Raw genomic sequence first — 17,193 nt, forward strand, 5'->3', positions numbered from 1 at the left:
TTGTCAGGCTGTTTTTAATAATTCATAAATAGCCTCTGGATTGCCATCCCCCAGAATGACAATAGAATTTGAAGTGTTGGAGATCTGCCATGTTAAATGCATTCCAGCTGTTCCTTTTACCCCAGCTAATTAAATGAGAACTTGTGGGACCTCGCAGGCATGTGACAGGATTGTAGGGCTAGTTTGTCAGACACTGTGTGCAGTGGTTTGTTTTTAATCCATTCTGCTTCTGGATTGTGTAGCTGCCCTTTGTGAGCCCTTCATTCTACCTAAAAACAGGTGTATCTTTACTGCAGAGAAACAGAGTAAGACAACTTCAAGTGGTTAGTCACATGGTTTTTAGACTTTGTTAGTAAACTGATCCTTTAAAAAAAAAGTTACAAGAAACTGTTGGTTCAATTTACAATATCTGTTTGTTTTTCTCTTTTTGTTCCCTTTATTTTGATTTATGCATTTAAAAACAATAGAATACCTCTATCCTGTGTTTTACATGCCCTTGACAACCATTATAAATACAAAAACAACAGAGTCTGGTGGCACCTTAAAGACTAACAGATTTATTTGGGCATAAGCTTTCATGGGTAAAAACCTCACTTCTTCAGCTGCATAGAGTGAAAGTTACAGATGCAGGCATTATATACTGACACATGGAGAGAAGGGAGTTACTTCGCAAGTGGAGAACCAGTGTTGACAGGGCCAATTCAGTCAGGGTGGAGGTAGTCCACTCCCAATAATAGATGAGGAGGTGTCAATTCCAGGAGAGGAAAAGCTGCTTCTGTAATGAGCCAGCCACTCCCAGTCCCTATTCAAGCCCAGATTAATGGTGTTAAATTTGCAAATGAATTTTAGTTCTGTTGTTTCTCTTTGAAGTCTGTTTCTGAAGTTTTTTTGTTCAATGATAGTGACTTTTAAATCTGTAATAGAATGACCAGGGAGATTGAAGTGTTAACTTACTGGCTTTTGTATGTTACCATTCCTGATGTCCAATTTGTGTCCATTCATTCTTTTGCGGAGGGACTGTCCGGTTTGGCCAATGTACATGGCAGAGGGGCATTGCTGGCAGCGGACAGTCTCTCCGCAAAAGAATAAATGGACACAAATCGGACATCAGGAATGGTAACAATAACTAATGTGCGATAGTTATCTCATTGTAAAATCCCAGTGGAAACAAGCTCCCTCCCTGTAGTTTTTCTGTGAGGCAAGCAGGGGAGGTCGACACTATACCCTTCACTCGGGGTTGATATTTATTTTGCCTCTTGGTTAAACTACAGTGTCATGTGTCCAGTAGGAGTTTACAGCAGATAGCTATCACACGCTAGTTATCTCACAGTAAAAACACATTTTTTAGCAGTGAAGACAAAGCTAGTATTGTTGCAGGGATCTGCAATGTTGTGGAGGTAACAGGCTGGTCTCCCCCATGGGGATGGAGCACCTCACAAAGGTCTGTAGTGACCTAAATGCAGGAAGGTAGGGAGGAATGAACACCTCCTGTCATTCTCTGATGCAACAGCTCTAACTACAATTTGGGAAGTAACCTTAATGAGCTGTGAGAGAAGTTGCATTTGGCCTTGGAGGGAGGGACAGCTAACATCACTGAAAGATTGGGAATAAAAGTGAAAATGTAGGAGGTGTGATGGGAAATAACACATGGGAGGTGCTTAAAACCTCTTTTTTAACTATCCTGATAAAGTCAAAATTGTAAGCTATTCTGTAAAATAATCCTTGCACATAAACAGCATAGTTCTAAAATGTTTCCACTCTTTTGCAAGAAGCCATTGGTAACATCTCAAATCAGGCATTAGTGGCACATTTTCATTTCTACTGTACTCATGCATTAATGACCCCCATCTATGGAATTGGGAGGAGGTCCAGTGTTGTTCTGAAGGCTCCAGGAGTGAGTGCCACCCTTCATCGCAGGCCCCCAGATTTTCTGCTGCGGTTGGTAGAAAAAGTTGGCAATTCAATTTCTCCCAACAATTTTGTATTCTAACTTTAATTTGCATTTTTGTGCACTAGCAACCTATAATCAATCATTCCTCTCCTGGGTTGGGTATTTGGTAGCACAGATGTTTCAGTCAGCCAGATGTGCCACTTAAGCAGCTCCCCTCTTCGAGTCCTCTGCCCCCCTCAGGCAATGTGAACTGTCCTGCAAGCACTGCACTGAATCGAAGCAGCATTCCCTATGTGCGGTGACATTCACAGGCTCTACATAGGGTGAAATACATAGCCAGCCAACCCTCACACTGCCAGCGCACAGGGCTCTGAGTTGGACTGGCAGCTCAGGTCCCCTCCCATCCAGTGCTGGATAGGTGGGAATGGGTCTCCCTGTCTCTCAACCCCTTCCCTACTCCACAGGCTTTGAGTGCACCTTTAAAGCATTGGGAGCACTTCAGGTAGTGTCTGACTAGAGCAGAGATGCATGAGGATTCCACTCCCCATGAAGCGACACCAATATGGGATTAGAGAAGAGTAAGTGAGAAACCCATTCCCATGTTCAAAATGACTCCTGAGTAAAGCTCGAGTGGGACTAGGTTGCTCTTAAAGTACCTTTTTGGGTGCTAGATAGCCTGTGGGATCAGGCAGACAACCTTTCAGGTTCCTGGAGATATCTAGCAACTTACTTCTAGAGACAACATATTTGTACCAATACCCTTCCTTGGTTGAGTATAAACAGCCAGGGGAAGTACCACGCATGCACCAAACACCTCAGCACACCGCCACTCACCCCAACAAACTTTCTGTGCAGGACTTTTCCAGGATAAGATGCCAATGGCTTGCCAGGAATTCATTAAGATATCTTTCCTTTCAAACATTATTTGATGCATGATTTTGTAGAGACACCATCTCTGATACCTTGTGCATATAAGCAGACCCTGAGAAGCTGTTTGGAGGAACAGTAGAGAAATTAGTAGCTGAGATAACAGTGAGGGTTGAGGCCTCTATGAAAGCCAGCATAAAAATCTATTGGTCACTATGAAGCACCCGAGTATCCAAGAAGGAACTGTTACTTTAGCAGAGGTAAAAATCTGGAGCAGAAGCTTTCAAGGAAACCTAATTACATTTTCTACCAGACCAACAAAATTCTCAGCGTGACAATGATGAAACGAGCATTCGCATGTGAGAGCTCAAAATCCCTTCTTTCTAATCTACTCTCCACACCCAAAGTCTTCAGACGTGGCTAGTAGTAGTCACAGCAAGGCACAGGTTGCAAATTACACATGCATAGACAACATACGAATCGGTGCCCTGCCCTGAGGGGGGGAAAAAACATTTGCAACTGTACAGGTTGATTTTGGCAAACCAGTAAAGTGCCTAAAACCACTATAGCCTATTGCTAAAAGCAGCCTAGTCAGCAGGTTTAGCTTAACCAAGGCAGGAGGGGAGGGGGTTTTGGGTGCCACAGAAAGGGCAGCTTGACCCCACGTCCTTCCTGATAAGAATTGTGTTGAAGTCGCTGATACATGCATTTTAGAAGAGCAGGATATGCCCCAGGAATGTCTGTTGGGGCCTCAAGGCTGCAAACTCTGGAAAAACCCACACCTGGTTAATCAATAATCCAGAAGAAACCTCTTGCTTGACCATTGAAACTGCTTACTTAAGTTTTCTTTAAGGGATATGTTTCAGAGTAGCAGCCGTGTTAGTCTGTATCCGCAAAAAGAACAGGAGTACTTGTGGCACCTTAGAGACTAACAAATTCCGAAGAAGTGGGCTGTAGTCCACGAAAGCTTATGCTCTAATAAATCTTTTAAGGGATATGTCATTCTATTACTAATGTATAAATAAGGGGAAAAAGTTTGAGGCAGTTGGACTTGTTTGGACTCTCCCTCTGGATACATCTTGCAGTCCCCACTGGCAGATGGAAGATTTCATTACTGGAAGCCTGCCGCTGTGTCACTCGAGCCACACTCAGCTTTGGTAATTATCAAACGTTGGAGGTGATTTACTAACCTGTTGCAGACGTGTGTAAGTGCTTGAGACTAAGTAAAGTTTAGCTTTAAGTGAAAGCACTCTTGTGTTGTCTTGTTTGTGCCAGTCATCGGTTGGATGGCCATGTCTCCCCTGATTTATTTCCCGACACCACCTCGCACAGAGTAAAACTTACCAAGAGCTTTGGGTTGAAAGAACACTGGGTAACAACTGGACAGCTGCTTAAAAGGATTAATAACCGCCAGTTGTTTAAAATCCTGAAGAGCTTAGATCCCAATGAATTGCGCATCCAGGGGTCAAAACAAGGATGGCTCAAACTGTAATTTTATCATCATGATGAAGATTTGCATAGATCCAAAACTTCCTTGCATCAGTCATTCACTGGCAATGCTCATCCATAGCCAATTATCTCCAGTGGGCAGGATTGCTGGTTTCATCCTGTGAGTGGGTTTCTCAAAATACATCTACAAAAGCTTCTCCTGAGGACAAAGGATTGACAGTGGCGTGTCTGAACAAAACTCTCTCTCTCTCTCTCTCTCTCTCTCTCTGTCTGACATGGCCATATGGGATTGAGTCAGTGATCCAATTAGTCAGTATCCTTCTTATGATGCTGGCCAGTACCATCTATGTCAGAAGAAGGTATAAGAAGCCAAATAGTGAGCTATTACAGTGCTCAAAGTGAAGTATTTTCCTGCCTCCCGTTAGAGGCTGGTTTATGATTGAGGCATGTATATTGTATCCCTTCCAAAATCAGAAAGTAAGCAGAGGTCGAAGCTTCTCTGTGGCAATGGAAGTAATGCACTGGGCAGAGAAGAATTTGTTTTCAAGACAATTCACATAAAGGATACAGAAAAGAGGAAACCAGAGAGAGTTGAAGTCCTCTTAATTCTCTACTGCCCAAAAGGCAGGACTTCCTATACAGCCAAGGAACCCATACTGGACCTACAGAAAAGACCGGATCCCTTGAAGCCGGGGCTCCTTCATCCAGACCACGAACACCAATAGTCAATAGCCGATCATTCAAAGAGAAGTGTAGTTCAGCATGAATTCTCTTAGCTTCCGGTATCCAGACAACCAGGAATGTCATACATTGATCTGGGACATTTTTACATTTCTGGTGAAATGTAAAATAGAATTCTCTTTGGGGCAGGACTGCCTCTTTATTTGTACCATTCCTAGGACAATGGGTCCTGACCTCTAAATGCTACTGTAATGTAAGTATAATAATAATCACAAAGTTATGGTGATTTCAGCTACATTGGAGTTTCTCCAGAATAGTTGATTGGAGACCTACACTCAACATGATGGAAACACGGATACAAGTCCTAGTGGCATTCTGTAGATAGGTGTGTTGGACTTTCTGTTTGAGTATCATCAAAGGACAAGATTAATCAAATGACAGGTTATACAAGACAAAACCATTTACCTCCAAAAGGCAGGTTGTGGAATTACTTCCCTTGTCTATACAAGAACCATGCTGCTGTTGTCCTAAGAAATGATGTTAATCTTTTATAGCTCCAGAAACCTTTCTGTTCAAGATAAATTCCTCCTTCCATAGTGCCTGGGAAATAGTCCAAGGCTATAGTGTCCCAGTTGGACTATTTGTGGTAAATAAGGCAACAGTTACTGTACATACTTTTCTGAAGTTGCTGATGTAAGTGTGTCTGAGACAACAAAAAAATCTCCTTTTTCAAAGACGAAATATGTATGCATTCAGAAGCAGTGTAATTACTATGTTTCATTAATTACACTGCTTCTGAATGCATACATATTTCGTCTTTGAAAAAGGAGATTTTTTTGTTGTCTCAGACACACTTACATCAGCAACTTCAGAAAAGTATGTACAGTAACTGTTGCCTTATTTACCACAAATAGTCCAACTGGGACACAAGACCTCCTCTTCCTTAACTTGGGAGAAAGAGGACAGGCCAACATTTTAAAGTACTTTTCAGTATTTCATTACATCTGGATGTACTTACCTTAAGTTAACCAAAGCATTTTCAACTGAGTCAGCAGTATGTTTGATTTACAAAAAAGAAAGCAATAACTAGATTTATTTCCCTCTGGTAATGCACTTTAACATTTTAGGCGATGAATTAAACACTTACATAATTTATTTTCCTTTAATTATTTTGAACTCTTTTCCCAGTATTTTCCCGCAGTTTCCCCAAAGAGAAACCATTAGACTACATGTAATAACGGTCCTGTAATAAGAAATATGGTTGTGATGCTGACAGGTTTGATGGGCTCTATGAATGCAATGAAACAAAAACATATGATTCTGGTCATAACTAGTGGAATTTATTCGCATTATCTATCTTTGCCTGATGACTTGACCTTGTTCAGAAATTCTGGTGCCTTGTTCAGTTCTATAAGGCTCACTCAGTGTGTTCTAGGTTAGTGGTTCTCAACCAAGGGTACACAGAGATCTTCCAGGGGGTACATCAACTCATCTAGATATTTTCCTAGTTTTACAACAGACTACATAAAAAGCACTAGCAAAGTTACTACAAACAAAAATTTCATACAATGACTTGTTTATACTGCTCTATATAGTATACACTGAAATGTAAGTACAATATTTATATTCCAATGAAAAAGTAAGCAATTGTTCAGTTATAGTGTGTTGTGATACTTTTGTATTTTTGTCTGATTTTGCAAGTATTTTTAAGTGAGGTGAAACTTGGGAGTATGCAAGACAAATGTAACTCCTGAAAGAGGTACAGTAATCTGGAAAAGTTGAGAACCACTGTTCTAGGTTATCCAGTGTTTTCAGTTTATAGATTTGGTTTAATTATAGCAGACACAGATTGAGCTTTAGGATTTCTCATATTACTTTCTCAGAGTTAACAAAGAGGAAATTTGGGGAAATGGCAAGGAGGAGACAAGCTCTAGAAATGAGAGGAGAGCTACAAATGCTACATCCCCATCTCACTTTGTGGGAAGGTTGATGGCACCCAGCTCCTTTTGATTGTGAATAGAAGTTGGACACCTAACTGCTTTTCAAATTTGTCCTTTAGATCTTTCCTTCTCACATAGGAAAAATCATAGAAGGGGCAAATTACTCAAGGGAACTCCATAAGTAGATGTAAGTTGAGTTCCATGAGTGATATTGCCTTCAAGGGAGGGATTTTTTAACTACTGTAGGAGTATGGCCTTCCAAGAGCTTGGCTATCCAGAGATCTCTGGGTAAATTCTAAGGAACTGAAGACATGGAAAGCTGGTTCCTTTGCACTACTCCCTGACTCCTCTCCTCCCACTTTTACTTCCCTGTCAAAACTCCTTTGGCAGCAATCACGGGTTCCTTGCCAGTTATATTTCTGTCTCTCATTGATGCTATGTGCTGGTGTAACTTTCAGTCTTTGGGCAGAAATTATCTCAATCTCTTCTTGTAAAGCACTGTAAATATCCTGGTGCAAGTGTGTTTTAATAAGTTATAGAAAATTTTTGCTTCCTTCAAGGTTGACTTCTCCTGCAACTGAAGCATCTGAATAATGAAAAATGAGACTGGTGTTTTGTATCAGGAAAAAAAACAAAACGAAAAATCATGAGTTTGTTGTGGCAAAAATAGCTATTTTAGCTGGGGGGAAAAATCACAACTTTTTTCAAACAGATTAGTGTATTTTATTGGTAAGTATACCAAAACATTCATTCAAATAGGAAAAATACATAACATAAAATATTGCTAAAATTATTAGAAAAATTATAGTAGGTCTTGTTTTGATAAAGCATTTTATGCATTTTAAAATTACATGATTTTCTAGATTTCCTGTCATCTCTAAACACGTATAAAGGAAGGGTATGCTTTTAAAAAGCACTGTTTGTTTTAGAGTCTGAGTCCTGCAACACTCATCAGTTACACTTAGTTTTCATTGAGAAGTTTATCTTCACACTTGTAAGGGTAAAAATTAAATTAAAATAAAATATCCGAACACTAAAGAAGTTTTAAAGGGGTCACTTGAACATCTGTGACTTTAAAGAAAGCACACACACATTGTGGAATCCATGACAAACCACCAGTCTTAATAATAATAAACCAATTTATTATTAATTTTTTGTTTTAAAAAGGAAAGCAAGAGATGATAGAGGAGGAGGGATTATTGAGTATGTTAATTAGAAACAACTCAAGGGAAAAGTTAGGAAATTAAAATCCACAGAATCAGCATGGAAGGCAGCTAAAAAACACTGAGTCCCAAGATATGTCATGATATTAAAAAAACTAAATTGATTAAACAGCAAGGTTCAAGTGTTCAAGTCACAAAAAATGTAGAAATCCAGCACAAGTGAGAACAGTGGAGTAGAATCTAAATGTTAGATGCATTCTAAAATACAGATAAAAGAGGGCTAAGAAGAAATTTGAAGAACAAATATCAAAGGATGATATGATAAATTAACTACATCAGAAATAGAGCCATCGAAGGGCCTGTTGACTGTTAACTGTACCAGACCCTCGGATACCTTTATGATGGGTACAGAAGGAAATGAAACATGTAGACAAAATAAGCACATCCTAATATATTGATTTCAGTAGAATGTGAATGGACAATAGTAGCACAGTGCGTGCATTGAGAGCCAGGTAAACGTGTTAAAATGAAAATAATTTCGGAGCCAAACTTAATAGGGGCAGATATTTAGGCAAGCTTCTCCATGTAGCTTTGCTAATCCTGACCTGTAATTAACTCTTCTAGTACTGGACTTCTCCTGAGTGGAGAAAAATAATTATTGTATTGATAGTGTTATGATTAGTAAAAATTTAATTAAAGATTAAACTACCCTTACATTTCTAACCTGAGATTTGAGTGCAGATTGGCAATTGCAAATGTCTAATGTGGTGCATTATATTACTCTGCTTCGTTCCCTGGATTTTAAAAAGATGATCGTGTTAAGATGAAAACTTGGCTTACTTAAATGTTACCCGATGCCTCTTTTGAGACAAAGCTGCAGTATTGACGTGTTCTTAATACTACTTGCTAGTTGTTGACCTAAAACTGAGTTAAAATGGCAATAATTTTCTGTATATCTTACACTGTCTTGTATGTGTATTGCAACACAGAATTCAGATTGTAGACTGGGACATAGTCTGTCACTTGGTAAACAGAATGTAAGCTCCTAGAAGTGAAGGTGGCTTGCTGAAATGTCCAGTTCTCTGCATAATCATCAAGACAGTTGCAACATGTTCTGGACTGTGTATGTGTAAAAATTTTTTTTTAAAACTACAGTAAACTTACCTTATGGAGAGAGTATCTCTTGCAGAAGACTCCATTGCATTCGCTGTTGTCCTAAGCTACATGCAACTAAACAAATCAATTTTATAAGTGTCTATTTTAATACATTTTTATACGTTAACTTCATGCTAGCACTGGCTAGAAAAACATGTCATTTGCACTGCAAATATTAGTTTTGTTAAACTTTGAGTTCTCACAACTATGAGTTAATGAGGGCAGTGTTCAGAATTAATGGCTGCATTTCCTGTGAATTGAATTACACAGAATATCCTGCAATTGCAGTGGGAACTCCTTGTATGTGTAACCTAGCAAATCAATATCTGTGTTGAGTGATCCGAAGCAGAAATCCCAGAATAGTCTATACACTTGTTGAGATGAGAGGTGTTTTGAGTGTGGTTTCTTGCAGTGAGTAATTTTCCAAAGAGTTGAATGAAAATTTCAACCTGTTTTTTCCTTCAAATGAACTAGATGTTGGTGGATTATGATTTTCTAGAGGAAGAAATAGTCACATCGTTAAATCACGGGATGGGGAGTCAGGAGATCTGGCTTCTGTTACTGGCTCTGCCACAGATGTTCAGTGCAATGTTATACCTCAGTTTCCCTATCTGTAAAACGAGGATACCTTGAAGACTTAATTCATTAATGCTTGTGAAGTGCCTTGTGAGCCTCATGTAAAGGCACTAGAATAACAGTCTCATTATAAGTTTATTTGTGCCAGTCGAAGTACCTGATTGTATCCTTCTCCTTAACCCTTCATATGTTGCTTGTCTTTTTGGAATGTAAACTAATTAGGGCAGACACCCCAATATATGTATGTTCAACATATAGCATAATTAGCCTTGGCCCTAGTTGGGGCCTGTGGGTGCTACCAGAATATTAAATAACAATTGTTGGACACATTTAGTTTTGTATTGCATTTCTTTTTGCAGTATTTATTAAGCACAATAAGCTCTTAACCCTTATTCTGAAAAATTTAAAGCGTAAATGTAATATGCAGTAGCCTAGTCTCTTTTTTTGTGTGCGCCAATTTAATTTGTTAGGCCTTTGATTTTCAGTACTTTTAAAACCTTTTTTAAACTAAAAGAAGTGCAGGTTTTTTGTCATGTTCCCAGTATGTGAATCTTAGCTGTCAGTTGCACACTTGACTTGAGGTTTGAAGGGTCAGAGAATAAGCTCAGTGAAAAATATTTGCACCAAATTTCAGCCCATTGAAGATTAAAATGGTCCTTTGCTTGCCCTCTAAAAGAGCTTTAGAGTGGAAACAGTAATGAAATAAATGCAGAGCTACTGTCAAGAGATCCTATAGTGTACCTCAAAAAAAACTTGTAAAAATTCAAATGTATAACTTTGTTTGAAATGCTTTGTTTAATGATCCTAACACAATAACCTAGAGACCCTACATGTTCCTAACACACCTGTTGTGTTTTTATGAGTTGTATCTGGTTATTATAGATTCCTTAGTTCCCGCTCCTCCAATGTAGAAACAAACCTAATGGAGAATCTGTATGATTTGATTATAAATTAAAATGGAGAAGTTGCAGATCCTTTCTGGGACCTCCTCTGAACTCAGAGCTATTTACCTTATGAAATATTTAGAATCATTTAGTGCTTTTAAGCAAATAGCTTTATCCTGTGTCCCAAGGGAGAATAATAAAGCTGGGGATGAAAAATTCACTTTTTATTTTTTTCTCATAATAGGAAACTTTCGGGTGGTGAAAAAGGCACATTTTCAGTCTTCTTGGGTTTACTCTAATGGTCGATAACCATTTTAGAATCTTGGAAGAAATTAGTTTAGCACATTACTGTAGAATCCATTTTGAATATCCCATAATCACTTACCCAGCTTCTTAAAGTTAACTGCTGCCTGTGAACTGCAGGATTTAAGATGAGACTTTTAAAAAGGAATCTATGCAAAGTATGAGAAAGTTTAGCAATTTGCAAATAACCTTGATAATTTTGCATACAAAAGAAGGCTTAACACCCTGCTTTGTGAGTACTTGAGTTTTCATTTACAAACTAGTCAAAAGTGCTCTTTGTAACATTTTCCAAACTAATTAATAACTTTTTTTGTAATTAAAACATATACATTTACAATCTGAAAATGAGCTTATAATTTAAAACACTAAAATTGAAAGCTCTTAAGGGCAGGGTCTGTGTTTTCTTACATCTGTACAGTCCCTATCACAGTTAATACATAGTGTGTATGTTATATAATAGCACCTAAAAAACTAACTTATTCCAATTCAATGACTTTTAAATTGTGTATAATTTTTTTACATTTTACATATGTATCCTATGTAGTGTGTGTCCATGATATTAATTTGTCAGCTTTATAAATGTCATTTTGGCTCACAGTTTATATGTATTATTCAGGTTAATTATTCCTATTAGCCTGATTTTCTTACATTAAAACAAGTATCATTTTGAATTATTCATTTAGGTCAAGATAAGGAAGTACGTTGTCTAACGGACTAGCTGAATTTAAATCTTTGAAAGCGATTAATGCAACCTACTGTGTGTTGTCTTACTACAGCCCCACTACATATGTTCTGGATGAAGATGAGCCTCGCTTCCTTGAAGAAGTTGATTATAGTGCAGAGAGTAATGATGAGCAAGACATTGAATTGGCTGATAATGCAGGCGATTATGAACCCTCTGTTCAGGAAGAGGGGCTTTCTGACTCAGAAATGACAAGGACACACCTGCCTTGAGCCATCTTTGTAGACGCAAAGAAGAAAATGAATATCCTGGTTTTTAGTGGACAGGAAACAGGGAAGTGTCTGGCTTTCAAGAGGGTTGGCTCAAAGAGACAGAAGTAATTGAAGCCAGTTTAGCTGAAAGACAATAAATGTGTTTCTGATTTATGATAATATTGGCATTTGTTTTATTTAAGGGATTCAGTGCCTTCATTTGGCACTGACTATATCAAACAATTGCTTTACTATTTCATTTTCTACCAAGTATTGTTGCATGGCTTTTTGTGTCCTTAACCCTCTATAATCTCCAACAAATGGATTATAAATTGTAGTGTGTCAGGTACAGAAATTAATATTAAAATTCCTTGTGGTACATACCTTTGAGTTTCTTCCTGAAAAATACATATGTACAGGTTTTTTAATTAATTTGTGTGTTTATTGAGGCTGAGGTTTTTCTTCAGAATTATGTTAAATGTTTGATTGTTTGAAGTAATGCAGAGCTTGCTTTGAAACAGTTTAATTCTACAGTTACTAAATTAAACAAAAATGAAAATGTGATCAATTGTTGCGCTTGTTTCTTGATCCTTTAATACACTGAGGTTATATAGTTTTACAGCAGCCATGATTTAAAATATACAATGATCTAAATTGCCTTTTTAAAAAAGAAAAAGTTATTCTTGCAAGATGGTTCGGTTAGTCCACTAGTCAGAAGCATTTTATGGTGGCTACTGCACCTGCACCTACTACGAATTTTATGTTTGCATAAAACTCTTCCCTGAAACACAGCATCTCAGGTGAAGAGAGAGTGTTCATCTCCACAATCAGTTAATTTTTAGCTTTGGAAACAAGTTTACTCAGTGACAAGAATTGGCTAAATGTGTATACTGTCTGTATATTTTGCTACCTATTTGTTAACAACTTTTCTTATTTAATATTCTTGTCAAATTCTTGTATTGTCAAAATGAGTTCAGTTCATTCTGGACATGTTTTTTAAGGGGAAAGGTGGTATCCATTTTGGTTTAGAGCAGGGGTCGGCAACCTTTCAGAAGTGGTGTGCTGAGTCTTCATTTATTCATTCTAATTTAAGGTTTCGCGTGCCAGTAATACATTTTAATGTTTTTAGAAGATCTCTTTCTATAAGTCTATAATATATAACTAAACTATTGTTGCATGTAAAGTAAATAAGGTTTTTAAAATGTTTAAGAAGCTTCATTTAAAATTAAATTAAAATGCAGAGCCCCCTGAACCAGTGGCCAGGACCCGGGCAGTGTGAGTGCCACTGAAAATCAGCTCGCATGCTGCCTTTGGCACACATGCCATAGGTAGCCTACCCCTGGTTTAGAGTCTTCCTGTGAGTCAGATTGTCATGTTCTGGGAATGAACAAAGTATTTTTGCACCTCCCCTCCACCTCTACTGCTCCATTTTTGCTTAGAATAAGATTTAATGTGGAGCTGAAGTTGCTGCCAAATATTTATAAAACTGAACTTTTGCTACAGCGAAAAGTTTAATTATCCTTGCTTAATGTGACCCAGTTCTGACTCTTTATTTTTTGAAAATGGTTGTATTGCATAAGGGAAAATCTAAAAGCATCAAGCAATATCTTTCTGTACTGCAACAGGTCCCTAACTAAAGAGAGATTTTTAAGCGTCAGCAGTGCAAATGAAATTGATGTGTGTTTTCTTTTCTTTTTTTTTTCTTCTTCTTTTTATTTGGTACATGAAATAAAAACCATAGAGAGCAAGATGGCCCAGGGGATGGTCAGTGGAAATGTGAAACCTTTTACCAATAACTCACTGTTTCAAATCTAGTTTAGGTAGGTAGCAACAGACTGTGCCATCTTGGTTTTGAAATTGGGGTAGAGGAGAGAAATGCTGGCATATTTGCCCTTGAAATAGAAATGGCGTGCTCTTATGCTTATATTTTTTTAAAAAATTAAATGATCAGCTATGAGAAGTAAGGGAATGATAGAACCACCTATATACTCTCTCCTCCAACTTTTTCTTTTTAAGGACTGACCATCTTAATTGTTCTGTCACCTATATTGGATGAGTAGGCAGGCTCAGTCCACTCCCTGGTGAGTAGGTGGTCAGACAGCAAAGTGACCATCACAATTGGCACTTTTGGCAATAATGAGAGACCAGGCATTGAACCTGGTACTCTTATCCCCTCTTACCACCTAGAGGTCATTCCTCTAGGTCAGGATTGAGACATATTAGCAGGGCAGTCTAGGGAAGCTCATATTGCTCCCATTGTATTGTACCTGTTCTGTGTATAAATAGACCTTCAGTCTCCAGAACTCTTACTCTAGCACCTTTCATAAGTAATAAATTCACTTAAATTAACTTGCTGTATTAACACAGCAAGTTAATCAGCATCTCTGTGTGTAGATTGACTTAGTAGTAATATAGTATCAGAAGGGTAGCCGTGTTAGTCTGTATCCACAAAAACAACAAGGAGTCCAGTGGCACCTTAAAAACTAACAGATTTATTTGGGCATAAGCTTTCGTGGGTAAAAAACAGACTTCTTCAGATGCATGAAAGCTTATGCCCAAATAAATCTGTTAGTCTTTAAGGTGCCACCGGACTCCTTGTTGCTTTAGTAGTAATATAGATTTCAATACTTTAATACTGTGGCCCGATTACATTTAATTAATACATTCCTAATGTTAAGAACTCCATGGTCTCAATAGTGCAGTATCCTTAATGCCCATCCCAAGTAAGTGTGTCTGTGTGTATAAGCTCTGTTTGGACTAGTGGTTCTGGAAGATGAGACAAAAGAAGTTATAAATGACTACTGAATACATATTTATTCAGGGCGTTTGTTACAAACGGACACTTAAATACAAGTCTGAAATGTAAACACAACAATGTTTCATTTCAGTCTAGGTTTTGAGAGGCTAACTGAACCTTGAATCCATTGTGCATGAGAATTTCAAGAGCATGTTTTGTATACCATACTGTACATGACTCAGTATCTAGGTGCTAGTTATGACAGATGGAATTCTAGTCTTAATTCTAAATTTTCTTTCTTTTTTTTTTTTACTCAATATTCTTGCAACATATTTTTGGTATTACATGATGGCTTTAATACAACCATGACAGAGTCTTCATAAGGAAAGAGGCTATGCCTTTGCCTCCCTCCAAAATAATGATGAGTTTTAGTAACATAAGCATGCATCTGGCGAAGTGGGTATTCACCCATGAAAGCTTATGCTCCAATACGTCTGTCAGTCTATAAGGTACCACAGGACTCTTTGTCGCTTTTTACAGATCCAGACTAACACGGCTACCCCTCCGATATAAGCATTTGATTTTGATAACATAAGCATTTGATTTTGATTGTGATATTTACTCTATGCTTCTGAAAACTGAATGCTTTGCATTGCTAGATAATGAATTTCAGTATTCCCCATCCAGGTGTGATACAGAGACTGTAACACAAACTTGATATTCTTCCTTCACCAGTGACATCTTTCCTTGAATGTAATGTAATTTTCAAAGATTGCCATTTATGCCAATTTGTATGTGGTGGTTTTTTGGATGTGAAATATTGTGCAAGTCTAATTGAACAAAAAGAACCAATGTTCATTTCAAATAAGGCAATAGTAGCAGTAAACACTTACAAAATCAAAAAAATTCAGGTATCAGATATCTTTTCATTGTAATGCTGTACTAGACACAATTGTGGCAGTATTATTGTGCATGCCCACATATAAATATATTAAGAAAATATATAATAAAGGAATCATTATAATCTCCTTGTTTCCCTACACATTTTATTGGATAGAAAATAGAAATAGTTAATTTTGTGGTATTTTCCTTTTGCCAAGTATATTTAATGAGCACTTATGGTCCAGTTTTCAGTGTGAGCTGGGGTTGCTCAGCATTTCTGAAAATGAGGCCATTAATATTCTAATTGTCAGTTTTTAAAAATTTAAGAAGGCAGCATGCTGTATTGTATTAAGCTTTTCATTCACAGGTTAATGGGTAGAATCAGTTTTAGAAAACTGATTGCTTTTGGTACTTGTAAAAAGTACCATACTGACCAAATTGGAGATCACCATTGTACAGATACAGCAAGAGACCTAACACTGCACATTTTCCTACACTACATAATTAATATGCTGCTCTCCTTATTTAGGGAGCACTCTAGGTGTATGGTTTAGTCTCTGCATCTTCATTCCTTGGCACCTCAACTGAGGCTGGAAGCAAGAGACCCAGTTAGTGCCCACTGAACATGTTTTTGTGATGTCAATGGTAGTTATAATTTTTATTCAGTATTAAGAACAAGACCCACAAAATGGTTTATAGGATGGAGTCCTAATACAGTACAAGCACATAACTTTCATGGCTATGCATTGGAGCTAGTATATGAGGGCAGGTTAGGGGTGTTCATGAATTGGCTATGATATTGTTTCACAAAATAAATACATAAATAATATACAGAACTACAAAATATATTCCTTACATTATACCACTTGCAAGATTCCCCCATACCAGCTACATGCTTCATCATTCTTTGGTAGCAGAGAAGTCTTTATGATGATGAGAGAGAGCCAGGAAGATTATAAGGAAAAAGGCTGTTGTATGATCTGAATGCCTGTCTGACTTTCTAAAATATGGGGCATTTGGGGGGAAAAAAATTGTTTGTTTGTTTAAAAATCTCTAATCACATGCAAAGACACATGTTGTCATCTAAAACACTAAACAGCTTTGACAAATGATAAATACTATGTAATTAGTCTTAAATTGTATGATTTCATTATTTTTGAATAATATCAAGAGACTGATTTCATCTCTGAGAAGTAAATACCCTTAACCACCTCCTACAATTAGACAAATTAACCGAAGATCAGTTATCCTGTCACAAAAAATGAAATCTGCTACATTGTTTATGATGGCTTGAGTTTGACTAAATTAAATAAATTAGATTATTTTCCATAATTGTAAGTCTAATTTGAATCAACTCAAGAGGGTTCTGTGCCTTGTGTGATAACCATTAGCCAGTCAGAGAAATGGTTGCTGTTTAATTCATGATACAGCAATATTAATCAGGAACTGTAAAATTACTTCAACAGAGTAGAATAGCACAGGTTCTTCCTTTTTATTGCTGCTGCTGCTGTTGAGGACAGTGGTGGAAAGTTATCTCCAAGGCAAATGCAGCAATGTAGTCAGAAGAGAATTTCAAATGACTAACATCAATGCTTTGTAGCACTTGCAGCTGTATATTATTGGGTACCGTAAATACAGAATTATTACTTATCTCCCCAAAATTATAGGTATTTAAATTTTGGTAAATAGAAAATGAAGATACCTGTGTGAGGAAATGGAAGCAAATCAGATC

General features: G+C 37.5%; 1 protein-coding gene across 21 annotated transcripts in view; it reads left to right on the plus strand.

Annotated features, from left to right (window-relative positions):
* AGTPBP1 (ATP/GTP binding carboxypeptidase 1) overlaps positions 1–12,406 on the plus strand; it is a 113,944-nt gene extending 101,538 nt beyond the window's left edge. For 11 of the 21 annotated variants that reach the window (XR_010602326.1, XR_010602325.1, XR_010602324.1 and 8 more), the window contains one exon: positions 11,593–12,406. Coding sequence is in view for 13 of the 21 variants with exons in the window: in XM_042854546.2 (XP_042710480.1) it covers positions 11,593–11,619 (27 nt within the window). In the remaining 8 variants the exon portion in view is untranslated. Of the gene's footprint in view, positions 1–467; positions 658–11,592 lie in introns of those variants that run through there. The other 10 variants (XR_010602327.1, XM_008163156.3, XM_005304313.4 and 7 more) reach the window with 3 other exon arrangements.
* The last annotated feature ends 4,787 nt before the right edge of the window (positions 12,407–17,193 follow it).

This window comes from Chrysemys picta, chromosome 6 (assembly GCF_011386835.1).
Source record: "Chrysemys picta bellii isolate R12L10 chromosome 6, ASM1138683v2, whole genome shotgun sequence".
Lineage (NCBI taxonomy): Eukaryota > Metazoa > Chordata > Testudines > Emydidae > Chrysemys > Chrysemys picta.